General features: G+C 32.9%; 2 protein-coding genes across 2 annotated transcripts in view; one reads left to right on the forward strand and one right to left on the reverse strand.

Moving 5' to 3' along the window:
- LOC130898905 (relaxin receptor 2-like) overlaps window positions 1–20,950 on the reverse strand; it is a 72,528-nt gene that overhangs the window by 19,315 nt on the left and 32,263 nt on the right. Inside the window, exons 9-10 of the mRNA XM_057808501.1 lie at window positions 20,147–20,218; window positions 17,813–17,953 (exon numbers count right to left, since the gene is read on the reverse strand). Of these exons, the coding sequence (XP_057664484.1) occupies window positions 17,813–17,953; window positions 20,147–20,218 (213 nt within the window). The remainder of the gene's footprint in view (window positions 1–17,812; window positions 17,954–20,146; window positions 20,219–20,950) is intronic.
- On the forward strand, window positions 7,577–15,774 carry LOC130898875 (uncharacterized). The gene is made up of 3 exons (XM_057808457.1): window positions 7,577–7,676; window positions 12,818–12,943; window positions 15,517–15,774. Exons 1-3 carry the CDS (start codon window positions 7,622–7,624, stop codon window positions 15,714–15,716), a joined length of 381 nt encoding a protein of 126 aa, XP_057664440.1. The 5' UTR covers window positions 7,577–7,621; the 3' UTR covers window positions 15,717–15,774.

A 20,950-nucleotide genomic window follows, 5' to 3' on the forward strand; every position in this document is an offset into this window, starting at 1 on the left:
AATGATGCCTATACACAGCAGGAAGAAGAAGAAGAAGTTCCCGAGGTAATTGAGGCGTTCCGTACATAAAACTCACTTTGTATTATATTTTTAGTTATATTGAGAAGTTTCATTTCATTTCATTTTATCCTGTGATTATCAGCTCTCGTGAACAGAGTTATTAATTAGAGAAATTTTATCCAGCCCTCTCGTATAAAAAAATTGATTTATGTGTTTACCTTTAACTAAACCAACACGTGTATTTCAAAAAGCGACGGTAAGAAAATTATTATACAAAGAAAGTTGCTTTTTATATTTCCATGACTTTTAATTGAAAAGTTTTAGTATGTATTCAGTTACACACTTGGTTGAATATAATTTTGAAGATATGGATAAGAATATTTAGACTGTTTAATGGTTCATCTTTGTAATGATAACTTCAAGTTTCAGTCCTCACATTCTTAGATTGATACAGACGATACGCAAATTTTTCAATGCATAATATCAAAGAAATAAGCCAAATCGAAATGAGAATTCAATAGACTATATCTTTATTGGTAGAAAGAAATAGAAATTAGTAAAATATGTTAAAGTAGGAAGAGATACTATTAAAAATTATTAGTAATAGTATATTAGCCACATAGCAAGACATGACAAATACCGTCTTTTGCAGTTGATTGTCCAAGGCAAAGTGGATAGTAAGAGAGGACTCGGGAGAAGACGGCATTCATGGTTGCACAACCTACACCAGTGGTTTGGAGTGTCATCTGTTGATCTGCTTAAAAACGCTGTAAACAAGATAAGAATAGCTTTGTTAATATCCAACGTTCGCAACGGATAAAGCAATGAAAGAAAAATAATAAAATCACAAGAATATTTGGAGATAGTAAAGAAAAATAACAAATCATAGAAAATGGAGGAGATTAAAAATGGTATGCTTGCAATTGCCTACAAAAACAGTTAACAGAGTGGTGAACGAATGAGATGAGAAAGATAAAAAAGAACAACGATTGAAATAAATAAGTAAAAAACAAATATGCTAAACATAAATATAAATAAATAAAGATAAAGAGCCAAAGAGAAATTATGGATAAGATTCATGCACAAATTGACAGAAAACTATAATGAAAATAAAAATTTATTCTATGAAACACTAAAACATTGAAGATAGAAGAAAATATAATAAGATGAATATATAAGACAAAGAAGTAAATATAATCACTGAGACTAATAGAGTAATATACAGATGGAGGTAATATTTCGAGTAGCTTATAAATCCAGATATTGATGATGTGGACAGTAATGAGAAAAGATGACGAAAGAAGTAGAAGCAATTGAAACATTAGAGCTAGGAAAAGCACCAAGAAGAGACATTATAACTGCTGAAATAAATAAATAGTCGAATGCGAAGGGAATAAATAAAATAAAAGAATTATTAATCCAAAATAATGCAGAAGGAATAAATAACTAAAGATTGGAGACTAGGAATCGTATTACCTAGATATAAAAGTGAATACGAAAGAAATTGTGAAAACAATTGAAGTATAAAAAATAGCAGGAAAAATAATACCTACAATAATAGAGAAAAGAATAAGAAATAAAGACGAAGTCACGTTAGAGGAGTCGTGGACGGAAGTGGACGAAGCGCCAACTACTAAATATTTACAATTAAAGATAAAAAATATTCGTTATTAGATGAGATAATGAAAAGAGATAAGAGATAGATAAAAAAATCAATATAGCATTAGATCTATAACATAAACACGAACAAATAAAACTAAAAACATGATAATAGCAAGTGAAGATGAAGTATATTATAATCGAATAAAGGGTTAACAAAATGAACAATTGGAAAGATTTAACTATCAAGGTTCAAAAAAAGAAAATAATGACAAACTAGAGAAGGAAATAAGAGAAAAACTAGGAGAAGTTGATGAATTATTTAAACCAATGAAAGCATCATTCTTTAGGGAAAAGTGCTAGGAAACATCAGCAGAGAAATTGTGAAAATGCTTCAAAAATAAAAAAAGATAGAATAAGAAAAACTTATAAAGAAATATTAGAGATAAAACCAGTTAGAAATGATATAAATGAAGTACAATAGAGATAGTTTTAATGCTCAAAAACAGAACACCACAAAAAATTTTCGGATTCAAAATAGCGGATAAAAATATTAGGGAAAGAAAGGTATAAATCATAACCCCTGATGAAACAGCCATTCACTCCATTGTAATCTGGCTTAAGCTCAAATCTTAATCGTAACTAGCTAGAAATTAATTATGACCACAAAATATACAGGGTGTTTCAAGACTTTATTCGAAAAATCGGGAGTGACTTATGAATTTTCAATTGATGATTATGTACGTCCATGTAGTCTTTCCAACGGAATACGCCCAATGGTTAACAATCCGTAATTTTCATATGGACAACCTGTATAATCTAAAAATAGTAAAAATAAATTTTTCAATCGATTTTTAAACAGAAACCTTTCTTTGTTCAACTCAATAAAATTGTATATGCCAAGGAAACGGTTTGCCATAAAGAGACATTCTGAAGAAAAATATCATAAATTGTAATTATTTATTGAAAATATTTACAGGAGGCATTAAAACACAATCACACATTTTTAACTGATCTGCATAATGTCGAATACCTACATAATGAAAAAATTGAAATGTAGATACCTGTAGATAGATAATATATTACAATTGTATAAAATTTGGGTTATTTTTGTGGGTTATAAAATTATTACTGAATATTCGAAATAGTAGCAACATTATTTCTTTAATTAAGTGTATAGTAATGGTAAAAAATTCAAGGAATACACCTTAACCAACTCACTTCTAAGCTACAAGCATAAATTTTCATAGAACGTCGAGATCAATTATAAATAAAACTGTTCCATTCATACAAGTGAGAAGCCTATCAATAGAATTCGATAGAACGAGGAAATAAATGTTTGTATTGCTGCTGAAACCCGTGATCCTTATTCAAGTAAACAAATTTCTGAATAAGTTAACGTTATAGAAGTCGATTTCGACACGAAATGATTACTGTTACTTTCCCGTATGATAAATGATGAATCTACGTTTTTGATACACCGTAAATTTAAACCGTCTACCCTGAAATATTGGTCTAGGGAAAATAAACACCTGTGCGTCAACAAAAACAGGATTTTTCGAGGACTATATCGTAGAACCCTTCTGGATTAAAAATCAACTTGCAATTCTATCACTATTTGAATACCAAACGAGAAACATGATGAACGATTAAAAACAAAATGTTAAATTTGAATTAAGATGCTTACGTACTTATTCATTGTAATTTTTTTTGTAGTGTAACGTTCCTTTTTAAAAATACTATTCTTAAAGTCACTCAACCATCTGCTGTTTAAGTACAAAACGATAAAAGTCCAAAAAATCGAAGATCTTCTAAATTTTAGAAGAGCCATATTCACTTTAGATAATTAACGAGGAGTCTATTTTTGTTCAAGGTTATTTATTGTTACAAAAAACAGCATTGATGAACAATAACAAAAAATTCTAAATACCTTTCAAACGAGGTATCACTTGCCATAAGGTCCCATTTAATATTATTAGTTTCAGTTACCTGGTGACGTCAATAATGTCTATTTTGTCACCTGATACCACTAGTAGAGACAAAAGTGAAATTTTCACTCTCCAAATTTCATCAGTCTAATTATCACCGTACGAAATAGAAGAGGGGGAGGTTTTTTTTGAGAAGCCCTGTATATACTTCAATCGCTAATTAGCTGTGACTGCTATTATTATTTATATTTCTGAGAGAAAAATATAGACCTGCACAGAATGAATGATAATTCGTAAAATTTTTCAAATTTTGGTCTCTATTTCATTATAACTTACAATAAACGTGATTTATATCTAAGTTTTTTTTCTTGGCTATGGCGCCATTACCACAAAAGCCCTTTCTTATCGTGTAGTACATTTTCGTAGATGGCTATTATAGAAATTTCAGCCGGATCGTTTCGCCATGTAAACCGACTCCTTCAATGCAGACCGTCAAAAATTGGTTTAACGACCCACACGTCGGTTTTTGGTAAGCCATGTCCAGGTGCCCCAACTATTACCATGATAATGTGTCAAAAATTTACAATCTCAAATTGAAAAACCACCGATTGAAGGTACGTGAGATAGTTGAAACGATAGGCAAATCAAAAGATAGCGTGGGTCATATCCTGTATGAAATTTCCAGTATGAGAAAGCTGTCGGCTGCTTTTGCTCACTATGGTCAAGTTTAAGCGATATTCGAAAGGAATTTTCGCCTAATTTTTTGGCAGTCGACGACACATGGATCAACTGCTACACACCAGAGATCAAGGGACAATCGGAATAGTGGATTTCATTCGGCTAACCTGCTCCAAAGAAGGTGAAGACTGTCGAAAAGGCGACTGCTACCGTTTTCTGGTATTCACAACATACATACATCAATTAACTGGAGATAAAACGGTCACAGGGTATCTGAACTGTTGCTATATCAAAATTTGGTTCCGTGCGACTTCTTTTAGTTTCCAAACTTGAAAAAGTCACTTTCTGGACAGAAATTTGAGCCGATTGGAGGAGGCCTACTTTGTACACTTTGATAAAATGTTTTTTTCAGACGGGTTTGAATCACCACTATGTTAAGTGTTTTGATCTAAAAGGAGACTATATTGAAAAATAAATCGTCACTATTTCAAAATTTTTCTTTGTCTTCCTTGTATGTTTTCTCGATTTAAATCGTAAGGTTGAATTCTATAAAAAAGCTAAATCATCATCATCGATTTCATTCCAACAGTAATGGTGAGTATTTTGTCTCGCACTTTATTTAACCTCAAAATGATTTATTTCTGTCAGTTAAACGACCACATTTCTCCAGAAACGCAACTCATTTTTCTTTTTTAAACATATAAAAACCTTTTCCAGAAAATTGGTTTTTCACAGAAGTCACATTTAAAGTAATTAATTTGAATAGTTCCAGCCTGTTTCTTTTGGTTCCTTTACAAAAATAACATTCAATATCTGCAACCATCCTTGATCTACACAAAAAAAGGACAAAATATCATCTGCATCAAGTAAAATACTTGATCTAAATGAATTGATATAAAAGATTTCAAAACCTCAAACGCATGAAAAATGATTAATAATGTTAATATACGACTTGAAATTATTTTTGATAAGCCATACATTCTATAGCCCGTAGTTCAAACACATGACATCGACCGGTAATTTCAAGTGGGGCACAAGGGGCCTATGTGCTTAACAGTCCTTGGCCTCTCGCTGTCCTACTATGTAGTATACTACCATAGTATGAACTATCCCATAGAAACAGTTTGGAGTAAATTAAAAACAAAATCACGCAAGCATATTTGTTTAACTAACGAAATAAGAGAAAAAAATTCTAATCTACCAATGTAACGCCTATAGGATATAATGGGGAGATGGCGGTCAGTGGGCAATGCCGGTCACGTTAAAATCTTAAACTTCCAAAAACATTCTGCTACTAATATTGCCATCTAGTATGGAGCCGAGTAAGCTTGTTTACCAAGCGGCGCCATTTTGCATCGCGCGTAGTGAGCTTGACAGTTGTGTAAAAGTACGGACGTTTTTTGTTTTTATAAAATCAAAAATTTAGTTTAAAGTGATTTATACCATTAAATATATTTTTAAAAAATTCGTTACTATACATTTACTATCCTATCTTATGTATTTGTTAGATTTTGTGAAAGTTATTCAGGTTTTTCGTGACAAACCAAAGAAACTGTTTTCAAATTTTGGGGTTATGGCAATCATTATAATAGAGCAATACCGGTCAATGGTCGGTATTACCCCGTATGTATTTATAAGACATCTTATTATTAATTTATTTGTAAAATAATGCCTCATTTACCACTTATTTTTATACTTAAGTTGATGCAGCCACACAAGGAAAGAACCACAAAGAAAGGAAAAAGGACAAAATAGTAGTGAGATAAAGCTATTGAAGCCGTTAGTGCTGGAAATTATTTAAGATTAACAGCCAAGAAGTTCGACATACCCTTCAGTACGCTACAAGATCGGATAAAGAAGAACGTGTTTGGTTAATTTTAGGAGAAAAGTTCACTTTGGTTAAAACAAAACAAAATGAATATAATATACTTAAAAACTAAGTAAAAGACAGTTTCTATGCGTCTCAATGTGTGATTTTCAATAATTTGGATAATTATTTTAAAAAATAAAGATGATATAAATAAAACGTCGCTTTATTTTGTTTTACTACATGTAATAAGTAAACCTTTGTTAATTTTGAATGATCGGTAATACCCCAACAGTAGACCGCCATTACAAGCACCATAGGGTAATAGCGGTTAATGACGGGTTTTACAAAATGATTGAAAAATATGAAACCCGTGATAGATTGATAATTTGCTTGATATATATATTTAGTCCACTACATAGGCTCTGTAAATTAATGCCGTAAGTCCTTAAAATCAATTGAAAAATGGATCAATGCTCAATTGACCGCCATTTCCTCATCTTACCCTAATATCTTGAGGATTCCAATTCCGAAAGGTCTTGTTTTCTAGATTAATACGTTGATGAATTTTGTTTTTTATATTGTTCAAAGCAGTGATTCCCAAAGTGGTCCAGGTGTATCCTCAAGGGTCCACGGGAAACTCTACAACAGGAGTGTACTTGAATTTCCATAGTTAGGATCTGCTTTTTTGATAATATTGTTACTAATAAGTTCGTAAAAGGGGACCGTATGGCGGCCATGTGTAGCTGCAATGGAATTTTTTGATTTGGTGAAGGCGCATATGGTAGCATTCGTTTGATGTATACCAAGCGGTTTATTTACATTGTTTCTTTTGAATAATTTCCAGGAAACCCTATTCATTTATTTGTTTTGTTTATTTTTGTTTTAAATCTGGAGATTTCTTTTTGGAGTAGATGATGTAGCGCATTTAGTTTAGTTTTAAATAAATAATCGTAGTGAAAAGAATGAATTAATAAAAGTAATCGCAGGAATTGCTTAAGAGATATTTATAAATAAATTATAATAAGTTAAGTGTTTTATATAGTTTGGTAATAAATTAAGAAAGTAAGAGACAGTGTTTATGAATCCCCCCCACGAATAGAAAGAGTGTAAATAAATACGAAAAACGTTACAATGTGGAGTAAATGTATCAACTAAAACTAGTAATAACTATTTTGAAATAGTTTAGGAGGTTTACGAGGAAATAAAGTTTAGGATTTGAAGCAATGAAATGATGATCAACAGTTGTTTTATTTATGGGACATAATGTGTCAAATAGAATATGATTGCGACTGATTCAAATTTCTTATTTTAAAACAATTTAGCGATTCTACAATGGTGTGCTGATGAAGACTGCAGAATCCTTTGTTATTTATTAATTTGACCGTATTTTTTGTTTCTTCAAGTAAGGATATAATTAGTATAAAAAAATTAATAATTTGAACACCACCTGTATTTGGAAAAAATTTGTTTTTTGGTTAACAAGCTTCACAATGATAAATATGAAGTTAATAAATACGTTAATTACTGTAATTAAAAATGATAACATTTCATTCTATTGGCTTTCAAATTTACGTATATACATTCTACGTTTAACGTTTTTTTAACAATGCATCGTTTACGTATTTGTTTCATATTTTTTCTAGTTCTGCATATGCGATATGGTAAGTTTAACTATATTTTGAGTTTGAATTAATAAATATTTAGTTACTAATATTTCTCGAAACTAAATTATTATAATTTATATTATGATAAAAGATTGTGAATTGTCTTAACATATGGATAGCTTATTCCAAAAACCGCTCGAAGTTGCGTTCTCAGATAGTTTTTCAAATAATTTATTTTGTTATTTCAAATAAACTAAAAAATAATTTTTTTCAGAAACTAGTTTTTATTATAATCAAGTCGGGCTATCGTGGAAACCATTCTATTAAACCATGCTTTCCGAAATATCTTCTGCGACACACTATATTATTATTCTTTCTTTAGAATATTGGAATGGAAATTTTTTTTTAATATTAGATGAGTTAGGATGTAAAGGTCATGAAATGTCTTCACCTATTTATCTATTGTACACCCTAGACTGTTTCTGAGCAAGTAGCATAGACTTTATTTGTCTATATACGAGGATATATTGAATTCTTAGCCTACTATAGAACCAAACAAAGTTTCAATGTCAAAATATTTTATTACTCAACATATTCTCCTCTTAATTGGATGCATTTATTACAACGAAACTGCAACGTCTCTAGACTTTTAAAAAAATGTTTCTCCTTGCTTTACAAACCAGACCTCCACAGTTTCTATTACCTCTTCGTTGTTAGAAAATTTACGACCTTTTAAACTTTTTTTCAGTTGAGGAAAGAGATGATAGTCGGACGGAGCCAAATGTGGTGAATAAGGGGGCTGTTCTAGTAATTCAAACGCTAAATCACGAATTTTTTACATGGCAACATGAGATTTGTGTGCAGGGGCCTTGTCCTGCAAAAACAAAACACCTTTGGATAGCTTTCCGCGTCTTTTCTATTTAATTTTTTCCCGTAGAGTGGTCAGTAATGTCGAATAGTAATCTCCAGTTATTGTTCTACCCTTATCCAAAAAATCAATCATGATTACTCAATGGCAATCCCAAAAACTGAAGTAAGAACTTTTTCAGCAGATTTTTGGACACGAAACTTCTTAGGTCTTGGAGAACCATGGAGGAATCGCCATTCCATCGATTGTTGCTTTGTTTCTGGATCGTAGAAATGTACCCAAATCTCATCCATAGTAACAATTCGGTTTAAGAAGTCAACATTCAAATATTTGGGGAGCGATTTTGCAGTAATTTTTCTCATGTCCAAATTGACGTGAACTATATGATGAACGCGTTCGTCTGAAATATTCAGATAACTTCACGCTACAATAATACACTTCAACACTTCACTTCACTTCACACTTCAACAGGATCCTAGTATAAGTTTCTAGCGTGAGTCTGTACATGATCTAGAACGATATGGCGTGAAAATTGATTGTTTTGTTTTATAAATGGTTCAGGAGAGGAATAATCGATCAACCCTTGTATCTTCCTTAAAGTAAATTTTAAAAAACATATTTTTCAGTTTATAACGTTGTTGAAAATAATTCCGTATCCATAAAGGAGAAAATCACTTTTGCAACTGTTGGGAAAACTAAAAGTTAATTCAATAATCTTTCTTTATATATATTGAAGAGATAAAAAGCTTTCTGGCCTACTATCAATTCCGCCTTCCATCTAATCCTGCTTTCGGGATAATATGACCGGGTTAACCAGGATATAATAGGAGCAAGAGACGTGGGGAACTAGAGTGGAAGATATAAATTTTGATGTATTGAAATGTTATTGGTTGTTTGCATTTACAACATGGTTGTATTGAAACTATTCTAGTTAGGAATATTTTTCTTGATAAAGCATCTTAATTTTTAGTTTCTTCTGATAGAAAATTGGTTTCAGAAAACAGGCTAGTATATGTTATTATTGTATGTATGTAGCTTTCCACTAAATAGTCATCGTATTTCGAAAGTCTTTCAGCTTTCATTTGAATCATCGCAATAATTAATACGAAGCAATCACAGTGTGATTCATAAAAAGGAAGCCTTATGTGTACAACCACTTCAAATCCAAACCGACATTTTTGAAGTAAGACTTTAGTAACAAGGAAACATTAGTTGTTTATAGAGAAATAAATAGAATGCTAACGCTATTTTCTAGAGTACGAATAGTGGAACAATTTTGTACACCAGTCAAGTTAAAGATACGGCCCGCGGGTCGCTTCCGGCCCCTAGGCCGTATCAATAAGTCCCACGATTGCAATATGTCACAGAAAGAAAAATCATGTTTTTAGAGCTTTTAGACTTCATTCTATACCTCTACGGATGTTTTAAATACTCGTACTCTCAAGTCTACGGACGTTTGTAAGTAATTTTAAGGGCAGCGCGTGCCTAGACAAGCGAGAGAGAAAGACAATAGCAGCAAACGGAAATATTATTTTTGTCGAGAACGATAGAATTTTCCACGCGCTTCGAGTCTAGACTAGAACCTTTCTGAACCATATAAAACGAGTGCGACGGCGTGACGTGAGTCAGTTGAGTCGAGTAATAGAAGCGATACGGCTGGAGAAGAATTTTAATTGTACTGCGAAGTAGTGATTGTGAAGGTATTGTGAATTTGTTTGTGTGATGCGCGTGCGATATCTATAATTGTGTTACGTTCCATAATTGTTACGATTTTGGCATAATATCACAAAAACGTAAAATTGATAGTGAGTGCAGAGTTTTTCAGCTTAAATGGGAAATTGCATATTTTTTTATGGAATGGAAAGGTAAATCACTGTGTTTGATTTATAATCGAACAGTTGCTGTTTGTAAGCAGTTTAATTTGAAGCGACGATATGATACGAATCCTAAGTCAAAACTCGATTGTTACACTGAAAAAATATGAATCGACACATTGTCATTTAAAAAAATCTAAACTTCAAGGTCAATTATCTATGTTTACTAAAGCTAATACAGAGAGCGAAGATGTCCTGAAATCAAGTTTCATTATTGCATTAGAAATCTCGAAAACATCAAAACTTTTCACTGATGGTCATTTTATTAAAGAGTGTACGTTGAAATTTGCCGATGTTTCATTTCCATCTCAAAATTCAATAATTTCATATATTTCGCTCTTAAGAAACACTGTTGCTTCAAGGATAAATGATTTATCTCAAAATTTGTTTCTTCAGCTGAAGGAGAAAATTAACGAATTTACAAAATTTTCAAAGGCTGTTGACAAGAGCGCTGATACTGTTGATACAGATCAACTTGCTGTTTTTATACGAGGCATTAACAATAACTTTTAAAAAACTGAAGAACTATTAAAGTGCGTTCCATTGACAGGTACTACAACACCAAATAATATTTATTCTGCAATTGAGCATTTGATAGCACAATATAAACTCGACTGGAATATACTTAGCAGCACAACTACGGATGGCGCTCCTGCTATGGCTGGCAAACATTCGAGTCTTGTAACTAAATTAAAACAGAAAATATCAGGGAATTTTGTGGGATTTCTCTGTATAATTCATCAGGAATCATTGCCATCCAAACATTTAAAAATGAACCATGTCATGCAACCTATAATTAAAATTGTTAATTTTATAAGAAGCAGAGGACTAAATCACCGACAGTTCAGGCAATTTTTACAAGATTTGGACGAAAAGTTTTTAAATATTCCTTATTTCACCGAAGTTCGTTGGCCCAGTCGAGGAGTAGTTTTAAAAAGATTTTTTGCAATACGTGACCCTATTCAACCTTTCATGTTAGACAAAGGCAAACAAATTGATTATGACAATGACTGGTGGATTGATTGTGCCTTTTTGTTAAATATGAATAAATAGTTAACTGATCTTAATACAAAGTTACAGGGTAACAATCTGTTTGTCACTCAATATTCTCAACTTCTGCAAAATTTGATAACGGAATTCAACAATCGTTTTGAAGACTTTCACAAAATTAATGTAATGGAATTCCCAATTTTCAACAATCCATTCAATTTTGAAGCTTCACCGGCACCAGTTCATTTGCAAATGGAGTTGATAGATCTTCCATCGGACAGTATTTTGAAAAAAAAATTTAATGAGATTATCGCTTACATTTTATGCACAATATTTCAAGAGATTGGAATTAAAAAAGCATGCAGCACGCATTCTCTGCATGTTTGGTAGCACCTATTTATGTGACCAGATGTTTTCACTCATGAAAATAAATAAGAACAAACATCGCACAAGACTTACGACTGTACATCTCCAATCAATTCTTAAAATAACTACAACGAATATGATACCTGACATCAATAAGCTTGTCAATCACAAGAAAAGTCACGTATCTGGATATAACTATATGATTTTTAACAACTATTATATACTTATATGATTTAATAAATAAAATTTTATCATAATTCAGTTAATTTTTTTTTATTTTCAATCTGGCCTGCCTACGAATCCAAAATTTAATATATGGCCCTCTGCAAAATTGAGTTTGACACCTCTGTTGCACACAATAACTAAATGTCTCATCCATGCATTTTTTTTCTGATAAATACTTGTTCACTCTGTTTTTTAAATAAACAGGATATATTATTTTTTAGACTGTACCTTTTCATAATTTGCCAGCTTAATTTTTAAACATCTTCATTCTGGTGGCAACGGAACATAGATTGTCTGTTCCCATTGTAAAAATTTTGATGTAATCACTCATCAACATCTTGTTTTATGTAAATTTGCCAGACTAATAAGCAAATAGTACTTCCTTTCCATTTTTACTAATAACTTAGTAACATTCCATCACTTTAATAAGCAGATCCTGCAGTTTTAACAAAAAACATAGATTACCGCTACCGCCAGGTAGCCCAGACTCTAACCGTAATATCAAGAAGGACGGAATATCAAAAAATCAGCTGAACTAAAATTCTTGCTTTCTAAACGTTGCCAGCTCCCATAATATAATTGGTATCAACCACCTGTTTTATCATTTCCGTATTAATCCTTAAAGAAAGACGTCTAAAGTTGTTGATCCGGGCATATAGCTGGATTAGTAGATTTAATTGTTCTGTAATTGTAAATTGTAACTTGTCGGTAAACGTTACCCTTTTTTGTAGTGTGAACATTTCGGTTTAAATGATTTAAGTTTGTTTATTTCGAGACACCGGACTACATTTAATGCCTCGCGTATAATGGAACCGAAAGATTATAATTTTCTGGTTAATATTGGAAACAAGAATAACTTTGGTTGAGTTTTTCAGGCTATGCAAGTTTCAAATGTTTCTCATGCGTTGGTGGGCCAAACACGAAATGTGCGCGAGAACTAAGTCAAGACGAAACGGAAAATTGTGAAACACAGTGTTTTGAAACATATATAGAGTATCAAAGTGAGTTACTTTCGATAAATCAGAATTATGAAAATCAACTAACTTTTATTTCGATATAAAACGACCTTCACCGAGATGTTTATTTGATGCCTAGCAAGTTTCAGTGCAGATTATGATTAATTAATAATTATAAAAGTTTTTTTTCAAATATTTCACCGGTTTGATTATTAGATAAATTCCAACCCAATCGAAAGTATGAAGCCCGTAGAATATGTAAACGTTAGTTTTCCTATTTTCCTATAAAGTGGATTTATTTGCAGATCATCTCACTACACTTTTGCAGCCACTAAGTCCCGAAATATATCTAGCAGTAGAGCAAAACTTAGCAATTTCAATAAACACAAGAAGTACAAAATGAAATAAAATTAATAAACCCGAAAGAAGAACCGAGCTCCGACCCAATAACCGTCAAAATGCTGAAAGAATTGCCACAAAAGGGGGTGGTAATACTAACATACATTTACAATGCAATTCTAAGATTCGGATACTGGCTAAAATCATATAAAGTTGCACAAATCATATTGATTGGTGTCATCTTACCGTCCAATAAGCCTTTTACTCTTACAATGTCCACACTACTTGAAAAATTACTGCTAAATAGAATATCTGAAGACAGGAATGAATTCCCTGCCATCAATTTGGATTCCGACACAAACATTCTACTTTGAAACAAGTTCATCGACTCACGCAGAAAATAATCAGAGCTGTGGAAAACAAAGAATACTGCTGCTGTTTTCCTCGATATCGGACAGGTTTTTGACATAGTGTTGCAGAAGGCTGCTATATAAAATTGAAAGAGCTCTGCCCCCAAACTACTACCCACTAATGAAATCTTACTTAATCAACAGAACCTTCTAAACAAAAGATAATGAGGAAAATTCCAAACAGTTTACTATAGCAGCAGGAGTGCCACAGGGTAGCGTACTAGGTCCGCTATTTTACATACTGTATACATTAGATATACCAGAGACACAGTATACAACAACAGTCATTCTCTCTACTGATCAATTACAAACCAATTACAAGAGTGGATACAAAAATGAAGGATTAAAGTTAATGAGACAAAATCAGTAAATGTAACATTCAAGCTACGTAAGGCTACATGTCCTCCAATTTAGTTAAATAATACATGTAGATAGTGCTAAATACTCAGGAATCCACCTAAACAAAAAACTGGAAGCATCACAACACAAAAAAATAACTTGATATAAAACAAGAGAAATACATTGGTTGAAAGGGGGAAAGTCCAATTTCTCACGTAAAAACAAAGTCCTTATCGACAAATCTGTCATTAAGTCTATATGGACATATGGAATAGAGCAGTGGGATTGCGCTTCCAAATCTTATATAAATATTATTCAGAGATCCCAGCTTAAAATACTAGACAATGTACAAGAAATTATCTGAACACCACGAAACTATAGAAACCTACCCAGCTCTACTACTAGAGGAGTTGTTAACGCCAAGAAACGCAAAATGACTGAAAAAAGTTGGCCAATAGACCTAATATGAGGTACAAGAGGTTACATCACTGGATGTAAACCTCACCAAGACATTAGATGTCAGATTTTCTAACACTCGCAAGCAAATTAACCCATAGGATTTATCAAATATTCCGAAACAAAATCTCTAGTTTTCCTTTTCAATGTATGACTAAAGTCATCAGTACCAAAGAAGAGAAGAAGAAAGTATTATTGAAAATGGAACGAGACGTTATTTGGACGACATTTATATATTGATATATAACTCGGAAATTTTTATGGAAACGGATCAGAATGAAGCTTTTTCCGTATATCTAAGTCTTAACGCGTATTCCGAAATCGCCACCCTCCACGGAAAAATCCGTGGCCATCATTTTAACCTCATAGACCCGTACATTTTCATAGAAACGGATCAGAATTACAGGGAACGTAGCGGCGACATAAGGCAAAAATGCAGAGTGGAAAATATTAACGAATGGATACTAAGCAGAAAGCACGAATGGGACGAACACATATGTAGAATGAGCGAGGAAAAATAGTAAGGATAGTACGAGGCAAAACTCACCACTGGGAAGAAGAAGTATGGGAAGGCCACGAAAAAAATGGAGTGATAATCCACAGGCAATCTGCCTAAAATGGAGTAGGAAGAAGAAGAAGAAGGATCAGAGTGAAGCTTTTTTCCGAGTCTCTAAATATTACCATATGATCCAACATCAGCACCCTCCACGGAAAAAAAACCGTGGTCTAATTTTAATCTTAGAAACAAAAAAATTTTAAAACCAACCTAACCTAACCTGACCTAACCTAACCTAACCTAACATAATTTAACCGAACCTAACCTAATCATCCGTATCCAATTGCCACAGATATTAGTCACTCGTAACGTTGTGCTGAAATTAGAGACACAGATAGAGCTTCACTCGGCTCATTTCTTTAAAAATGTCCGTGTCTCTATGGTTGAAATTAGAGTCACGGATTTTTCCGTGGAGGGTGCCAATAGAAAATTGAATATAAAATATGTTTCACCAAATAAACATTTCGGAGGTGGTCATTATATATCGGGATCCTATACTATTACATTATTTGTTTAAGGTGGTGTATTTCCGTTGGTAGAACGTAGATGCTGGGATAAACCTGCAAATACTAATAAACGGAATTATTGTGAATGGTTACCATCTCAATCAAGAATTTTAAACACCAACGCTACAATAAAAAGTTGTTCGACTTGTGAGTCATCTAAATGTAATAATAACCAAAAACTTGCTCCTGTAATGCCGACCTGCAAAGCCTGATATTGTTTTTAGAATGTTTATTCATTTTATGTAAAATATTAAATATATTTGAAACGTATCTATAGTTTCATTTCATTATTTATGGTTCTGTATTGCAATGTTCCCCAAACTTTATGTTCTAGGTACACCTAGGAAAAGGTACAAATTTTTAAAGGCACACCACAAACAAAAAACATTATTAAGTAATATTCATCATCATTTGATTAATAATCATCGAAATAATATTTATTATTAACCAATAAACGTATTTTAAATTGTAAGAAAGGTATTTAATGCGAAACATAATCCTGTTCAATCAAGCATAGATAGTCTAAATTTGGAGTAATGGTTGACGCAGCTGTTCTCATCTCTTCGTCGATCGTTTTGAGGCTTTCTTCTTTTTTTTTATTTTAGTAAGAATCCTAATTCACATAAATAAGTCGTTGTAAATGGCAAAAGTATTGCAATAGTATGCACACGTTTTTCACACATATCCAAAAATGTTCTAAATCTGTTTCTGAAAACTTTATTTTCAACGTGCGATCCGTTTTTATTTCCAACAGTTCTTTCTGCTCATTTATTAGTAAGTGTCCAAAAAGAATGTTCTCGGAGAATGGATTTCGAACCCAGTCCATAGGTTGCAGATCAATCTTAGGAAAATAGAAATTCTTCGGAAGAAGTTACAAGTTTTTGACAATCAAAGCTTGAACTCTTTTTTCCGGATTAGCTACCATGACATTCGGGAACATTTCATTTTTACCATTGATAGCGCAACTGATCCTTAGTTCCAATAAAGCTCGAAAGCTTTTAATTTTATCTAACGATGTTGAAATATTGGAATTTCCGTCTTTCATTTTTTTATTTAGTTCATTTAAGTGAGCAAATATATCTGCTAGATATGCAGGCCATCCTTCTTTTTTACACAGATACGCATAATCTGAGCCCTGGTACTGCAAAAACAAACGACAGTCTCATTTTTTAACTCATAAATTCGGGAAAGTAGTTTCCTGTGAAAAAACCATCATATTTTTAAAATATGATTGATGATCTTCCCCATTTCTTGACATACTGCATTAAAAAGACGAGAGGTCAGCGGTCGCGACCGATTTTGATCATTTCTTGATAGTTCCTCTGGTAGAGACTTCGTTATAAGAGCTGAATAATAAACAATGATGTTCTTCAATATTAGGATTGTTTTCATCAACCTTATTTATAAAGCCTTTAACCATTCCTGTCAGAGCTGCTGCTCCATTTGAGCAAACACTTATACAGTTACTCCATTCCAAATTATGTTCTTTGAAATATTCTTCCGTTACTTTAGATATTTCTTCACCAGCTGTATGGTTACGCAGTGGTAAACAAAATGAAAAGTCCTCTTTCATTTCACATCCATCAATATATCTAACATTTGAGATGAGATACGCGGGACCACTGATATCAGTAGGCTCATCAACTTGTAGCGCAAAAAATCCACTTACTCTCAATTTTTCAATCAACGATAGATATGTCATTAATTTGAAGTGAAATAGTTTCTACCGATGCAGGTACTTTTTCAATTTCTTTTGCAGCTTCTTAGCTAATCATTATCTTGACAATTTCTTTGCTGACAAGTTTCAGCAAGAGAGTACGTTTTTAACTAACATGTTAGCGATCACGTAGCTTGATTTTGTGTTTGTCTGAGGTCTTGAAAGACGAACTCATGAGATTTACCTGCTTCTTCCATTGGTCCTTTAAACGTTGAAAATACGTTTTGTCTTTTTGGGCTACTGATGAGTGTTTAGTGGTTAAGTTAAGTCGTATTAGATAACTGGGCGCCACTGAATTATTACCTAAAATTTCTTTGCACACAACAAATATTGGGGTTGGACAAGATCCATCTCCGCAATATGAAAAACAGTAGCTTTCGTCACATTTTCGATGGAGAATTTTGGTTTTTTTTACGTTTTATGGATTTATCCATTTGTTATAGTATTTATGCAGCGAAACAAAAGCGTGCGGTGACTTTAAACGGCGCGTACGTACTGATTCGACGAGAGTACGGATAGTGGAGGCGGGAGGCCTCTGCCGTCCGTATACAAACTCTGCTGTAAACTATACAAACAAAGCATTATACTTACAAACTCCTTAATTGTGTTAAATTTGACAACGCTCCTTGTTCTATGTCCTTGATTTTATTTTCCATTAAAGATAACTGAAATACCGACAATTTTGGAAAAGACCCCACTTTGACGTATGCTATTTGATTATTCTGTAAGTACCTAGAAGAAGAAGAAATAAAATATCAAGACTAAATAATTTGGTAATTCCACTTCAATGAACTATCTAAAGTACGAGGGCCGGTTTTTTATCAACCTCCGATCGCTCCGTGCACACTCTACGCGAGCAAAAGAAAGCGGGAATGCGCTGTAGGCTACTGCGAAGCTCTTGCATCTTTGTTAACATTCAGGCGTCAGTCGGCGTTGTGCTACAGCCTCGTAAACATGTCCGCCATTATTGATGTTCTCGCCAAGTGTGAATTGCTAAGTGTGTTTCGTTTTCTACAGGTTAAAGGCAATAGTACTGCAGAAATCCATCGGAGAATGAGTCGTGTGTATGGTGATGGTGTTGTGCGTGAATGGTGTTGAAAGTTTAAAGATGGCCGTGATGATGTGCATGATGAAAGGGGCCAAGGACGCAAATCTGTCGTTTCAGATGACCTGGTTCAACGAGTTGAGAGAATGGTTCCGTAGATTCACCATTACTGCTTTTTCTACGGAATTTCCAGAAGTTTCAAGGTCTGTTTTGTAATCTCTTGTTACTGAACGGTTAGGCTACATTGGCGGGAACTTTCTTTGAAGAGGTTATTGAGAAGTTTGTCCACAGCTATGACAAATGTTTCAATTTCTACGGTGATTGAACTTGTCTTTTATTTATAGCCCATCGGAGGTTGAAAAAAAGCGCCCCTCGTATATAAAAAAACCAATTTATAATACATAAGAAAAGTGGTTGATATTTTATCATTTCTAAACCATAGTTCAAAAGATAAGAAAGATTATAAAAAAAAGTGACAAGAAAATCACATATCGTGAGATGGCGCTGGTAGTAAAAGTTCAAAGTGATTGAAATTGTAAGGCGCTTAGAAAATTGTTCACGTGTGACAATGCGATATCGGGATTCGATTTTTATAGGTATGTGTCCGCATATGATATTCACAGTCGAATAGTTTATGGAGAAGCAATAGGGTGACAATCTATAGAGTCATTTTTTTCGATAAAACAAACAAACTATAGGAAACCGCAATATATCAGGCAGTAACCAATTTCTTCAACGACAGAAAGCAACAGGATACGAGCTAAATAACTGATTTAAAATGATTGTCACTGCATGAAATATCGTTGGAACTGGAACGTAGATTTACCAATCTGCATCTGCTCGTTTCTGATCTCTTCCACGTTATTTATCCGATAAATATAAAATTACACGAATGTTGTACGTATTTAACATTCCTTCAGCGTTACCATTGTCAAAACTTGACGAAATTTTGTCTTTACCACCTCAAATCAATTATGGAGTATATAACCAACGAATTTAATGTTTACATTATTTTGAGATTTATCCTGATCGATTACTGGAGGCATCGCTGGACCATAAAAGTAGATTGCTAAATCAATGTATATATTTTTGCAACGAGTCGACTACATGCAGACCAAATTTTATTCTAGGTGACTCTTTCCTGTTTCCGAGGTTAAAAGAGTCCTAATCCAATGGTTTTCATCAGAAAGTGTTGCGAAAATATCCATCAAGTTCAAGCTCAATGGATTTATATGAAGACAAGTTCAATAAGTTAGTTTTGCGTTATGATAAATGCTCAAAGAGACGTAATGATTTCTTTTTAATTTTTTTATCTATTGTTAATATACAGGGTGTTTCTAAACCCATGCAAACAAAATTCAGGAGGTGATTGCTCTTATGAAATTAAGATGGATCTTGGCTATAAAAAAAAGACTCTTCCACCCCTTTCCGAGTATTTCTAAAAATTCTGTACTTTTCGTACATTCGTAAAGGACTAACTACGGGTATTTTAGGTATGCATTTATTAGGGATTTTACTACCTTTTACATATTTACTGTTTTTTACTCAATTTATTGAAAACATGATAAATTATGGTGTTTATTTTTTTTCTCTGCAGCTATTGGTTTTAGAAATAAATTTAAGTATGAAAAATATGTATAAATACAACAAGAAGTTGAAGTTATAATTTTATTTCATAAAAGTTTATTTTCAAAAAAAGTTTTCATATGAAATATAGTGAGGGGTTACTAATTTCACCCCGTATAATTTAAAAAATACCCGTAGTTAGTCCTTTAAGAGTGCATCAATGAATTTTTATGGAAAAAATGAAAACACAATTTTTTTCACCACCTTTTAAAGGTGGGTATATCAAAGTGCTAGGTAATCGAATAAATACTTACAATATTTCAAGTCTGTTTAAATGTTGGAATACTTGTAAATCAATTTCTGAAATCTTGTTTCCTCTTAAATCCCTAAAATGATAAAAGCAATTGAGAATTATTTCTCAAGTAAGAGAGTTGAATGATCCCGTAATTTGCGGCGTGTCTACCGAATTTTTCTATCGCAATAAACTTGATAACACTTCAAAAACTATCAACGAGCATTGGAAAGCGATTTTCGGATTTTCTAACTTACTCTGAGCAACGCTCAAATATGGTTATGCTCAACACTACGTTTCCATAGTACAGGTTATGGATCTTTTTTGTTTACCATCCGGGTTTGTTTACACAGAAGTCACAGTTGCACATCTCATCTTTGTGCGCTCATTCATAAGATTCGATGTGAAAACATCTGGACGTTGGTTTTCCTGTCAAAAGTGTTCTTTCTTCCGTTTACAATACAAATTTTCTATACGTGATAAACAGGAATCTGGATTTGTTGAGCGAAAGTTTTATTCTAGAGCTGAATAATTTTTAATTTTAAACAATTCATACAAGATGGAAAGAGCCCATCAGATGAAAGTAAAACTAGAAGATCCAATTATTCCACAGACAATTAAACTCAAGTACCTTTGAAATGAGCTAACTAGTTATGGAGATGTATACGACGAGGTGAGAGGTCGTGTGTTGTCTTCAGAAACAAAGGCACGAGTTCATAATGCAAAAATCGAACCTATTATGAGAAAATCAAAAACAAGCAGTCCGCAGGAATGGAAATTCTCAGGCGGATCTCGGGAAAAAATCCTACTAGACCAAGAAAGAAAC

The sequence above is a fragment of the Diorhabda carinulata genome, chromosome 10, assembly GCF_026250575.1.
Source record: "Diorhabda carinulata isolate Delta chromosome 10, icDioCari1.1, whole genome shotgun sequence".
NCBI classification, from domain to species: domain Eukaryota; kingdom Metazoa; phylum Arthropoda; class Insecta; order Coleoptera; family Chrysomelidae; genus Diorhabda; species Diorhabda carinulata.

What these genes read in the sequence shown, in the direction of transcription:
- LOC130898875 (XM_057808457.1), top strand. Translation starts at nt 7,622, where the DNA reads ATGCATCGTTTACGTATTTGTTTCATATTTTTTCTAGTTCTGCATATG. An exon ending in AGTTCTGCATATGCGATATG is followed by an intron (nt 7,677 to 12,817) that starts GTAAGTTTAACT and finishes TGAGTTTTTCAG; the next exon opens with GCTATGCAAGTTTCAAATGT. An exon ending in AACATATATAGAGTATCAAA is followed by an intron (nt 12,944 to 15,516) that starts GTGAGTTACTTT and finishes TATTTGTTTAAG; the next exon opens with GTGGTGTATTTCCGTTGGTA.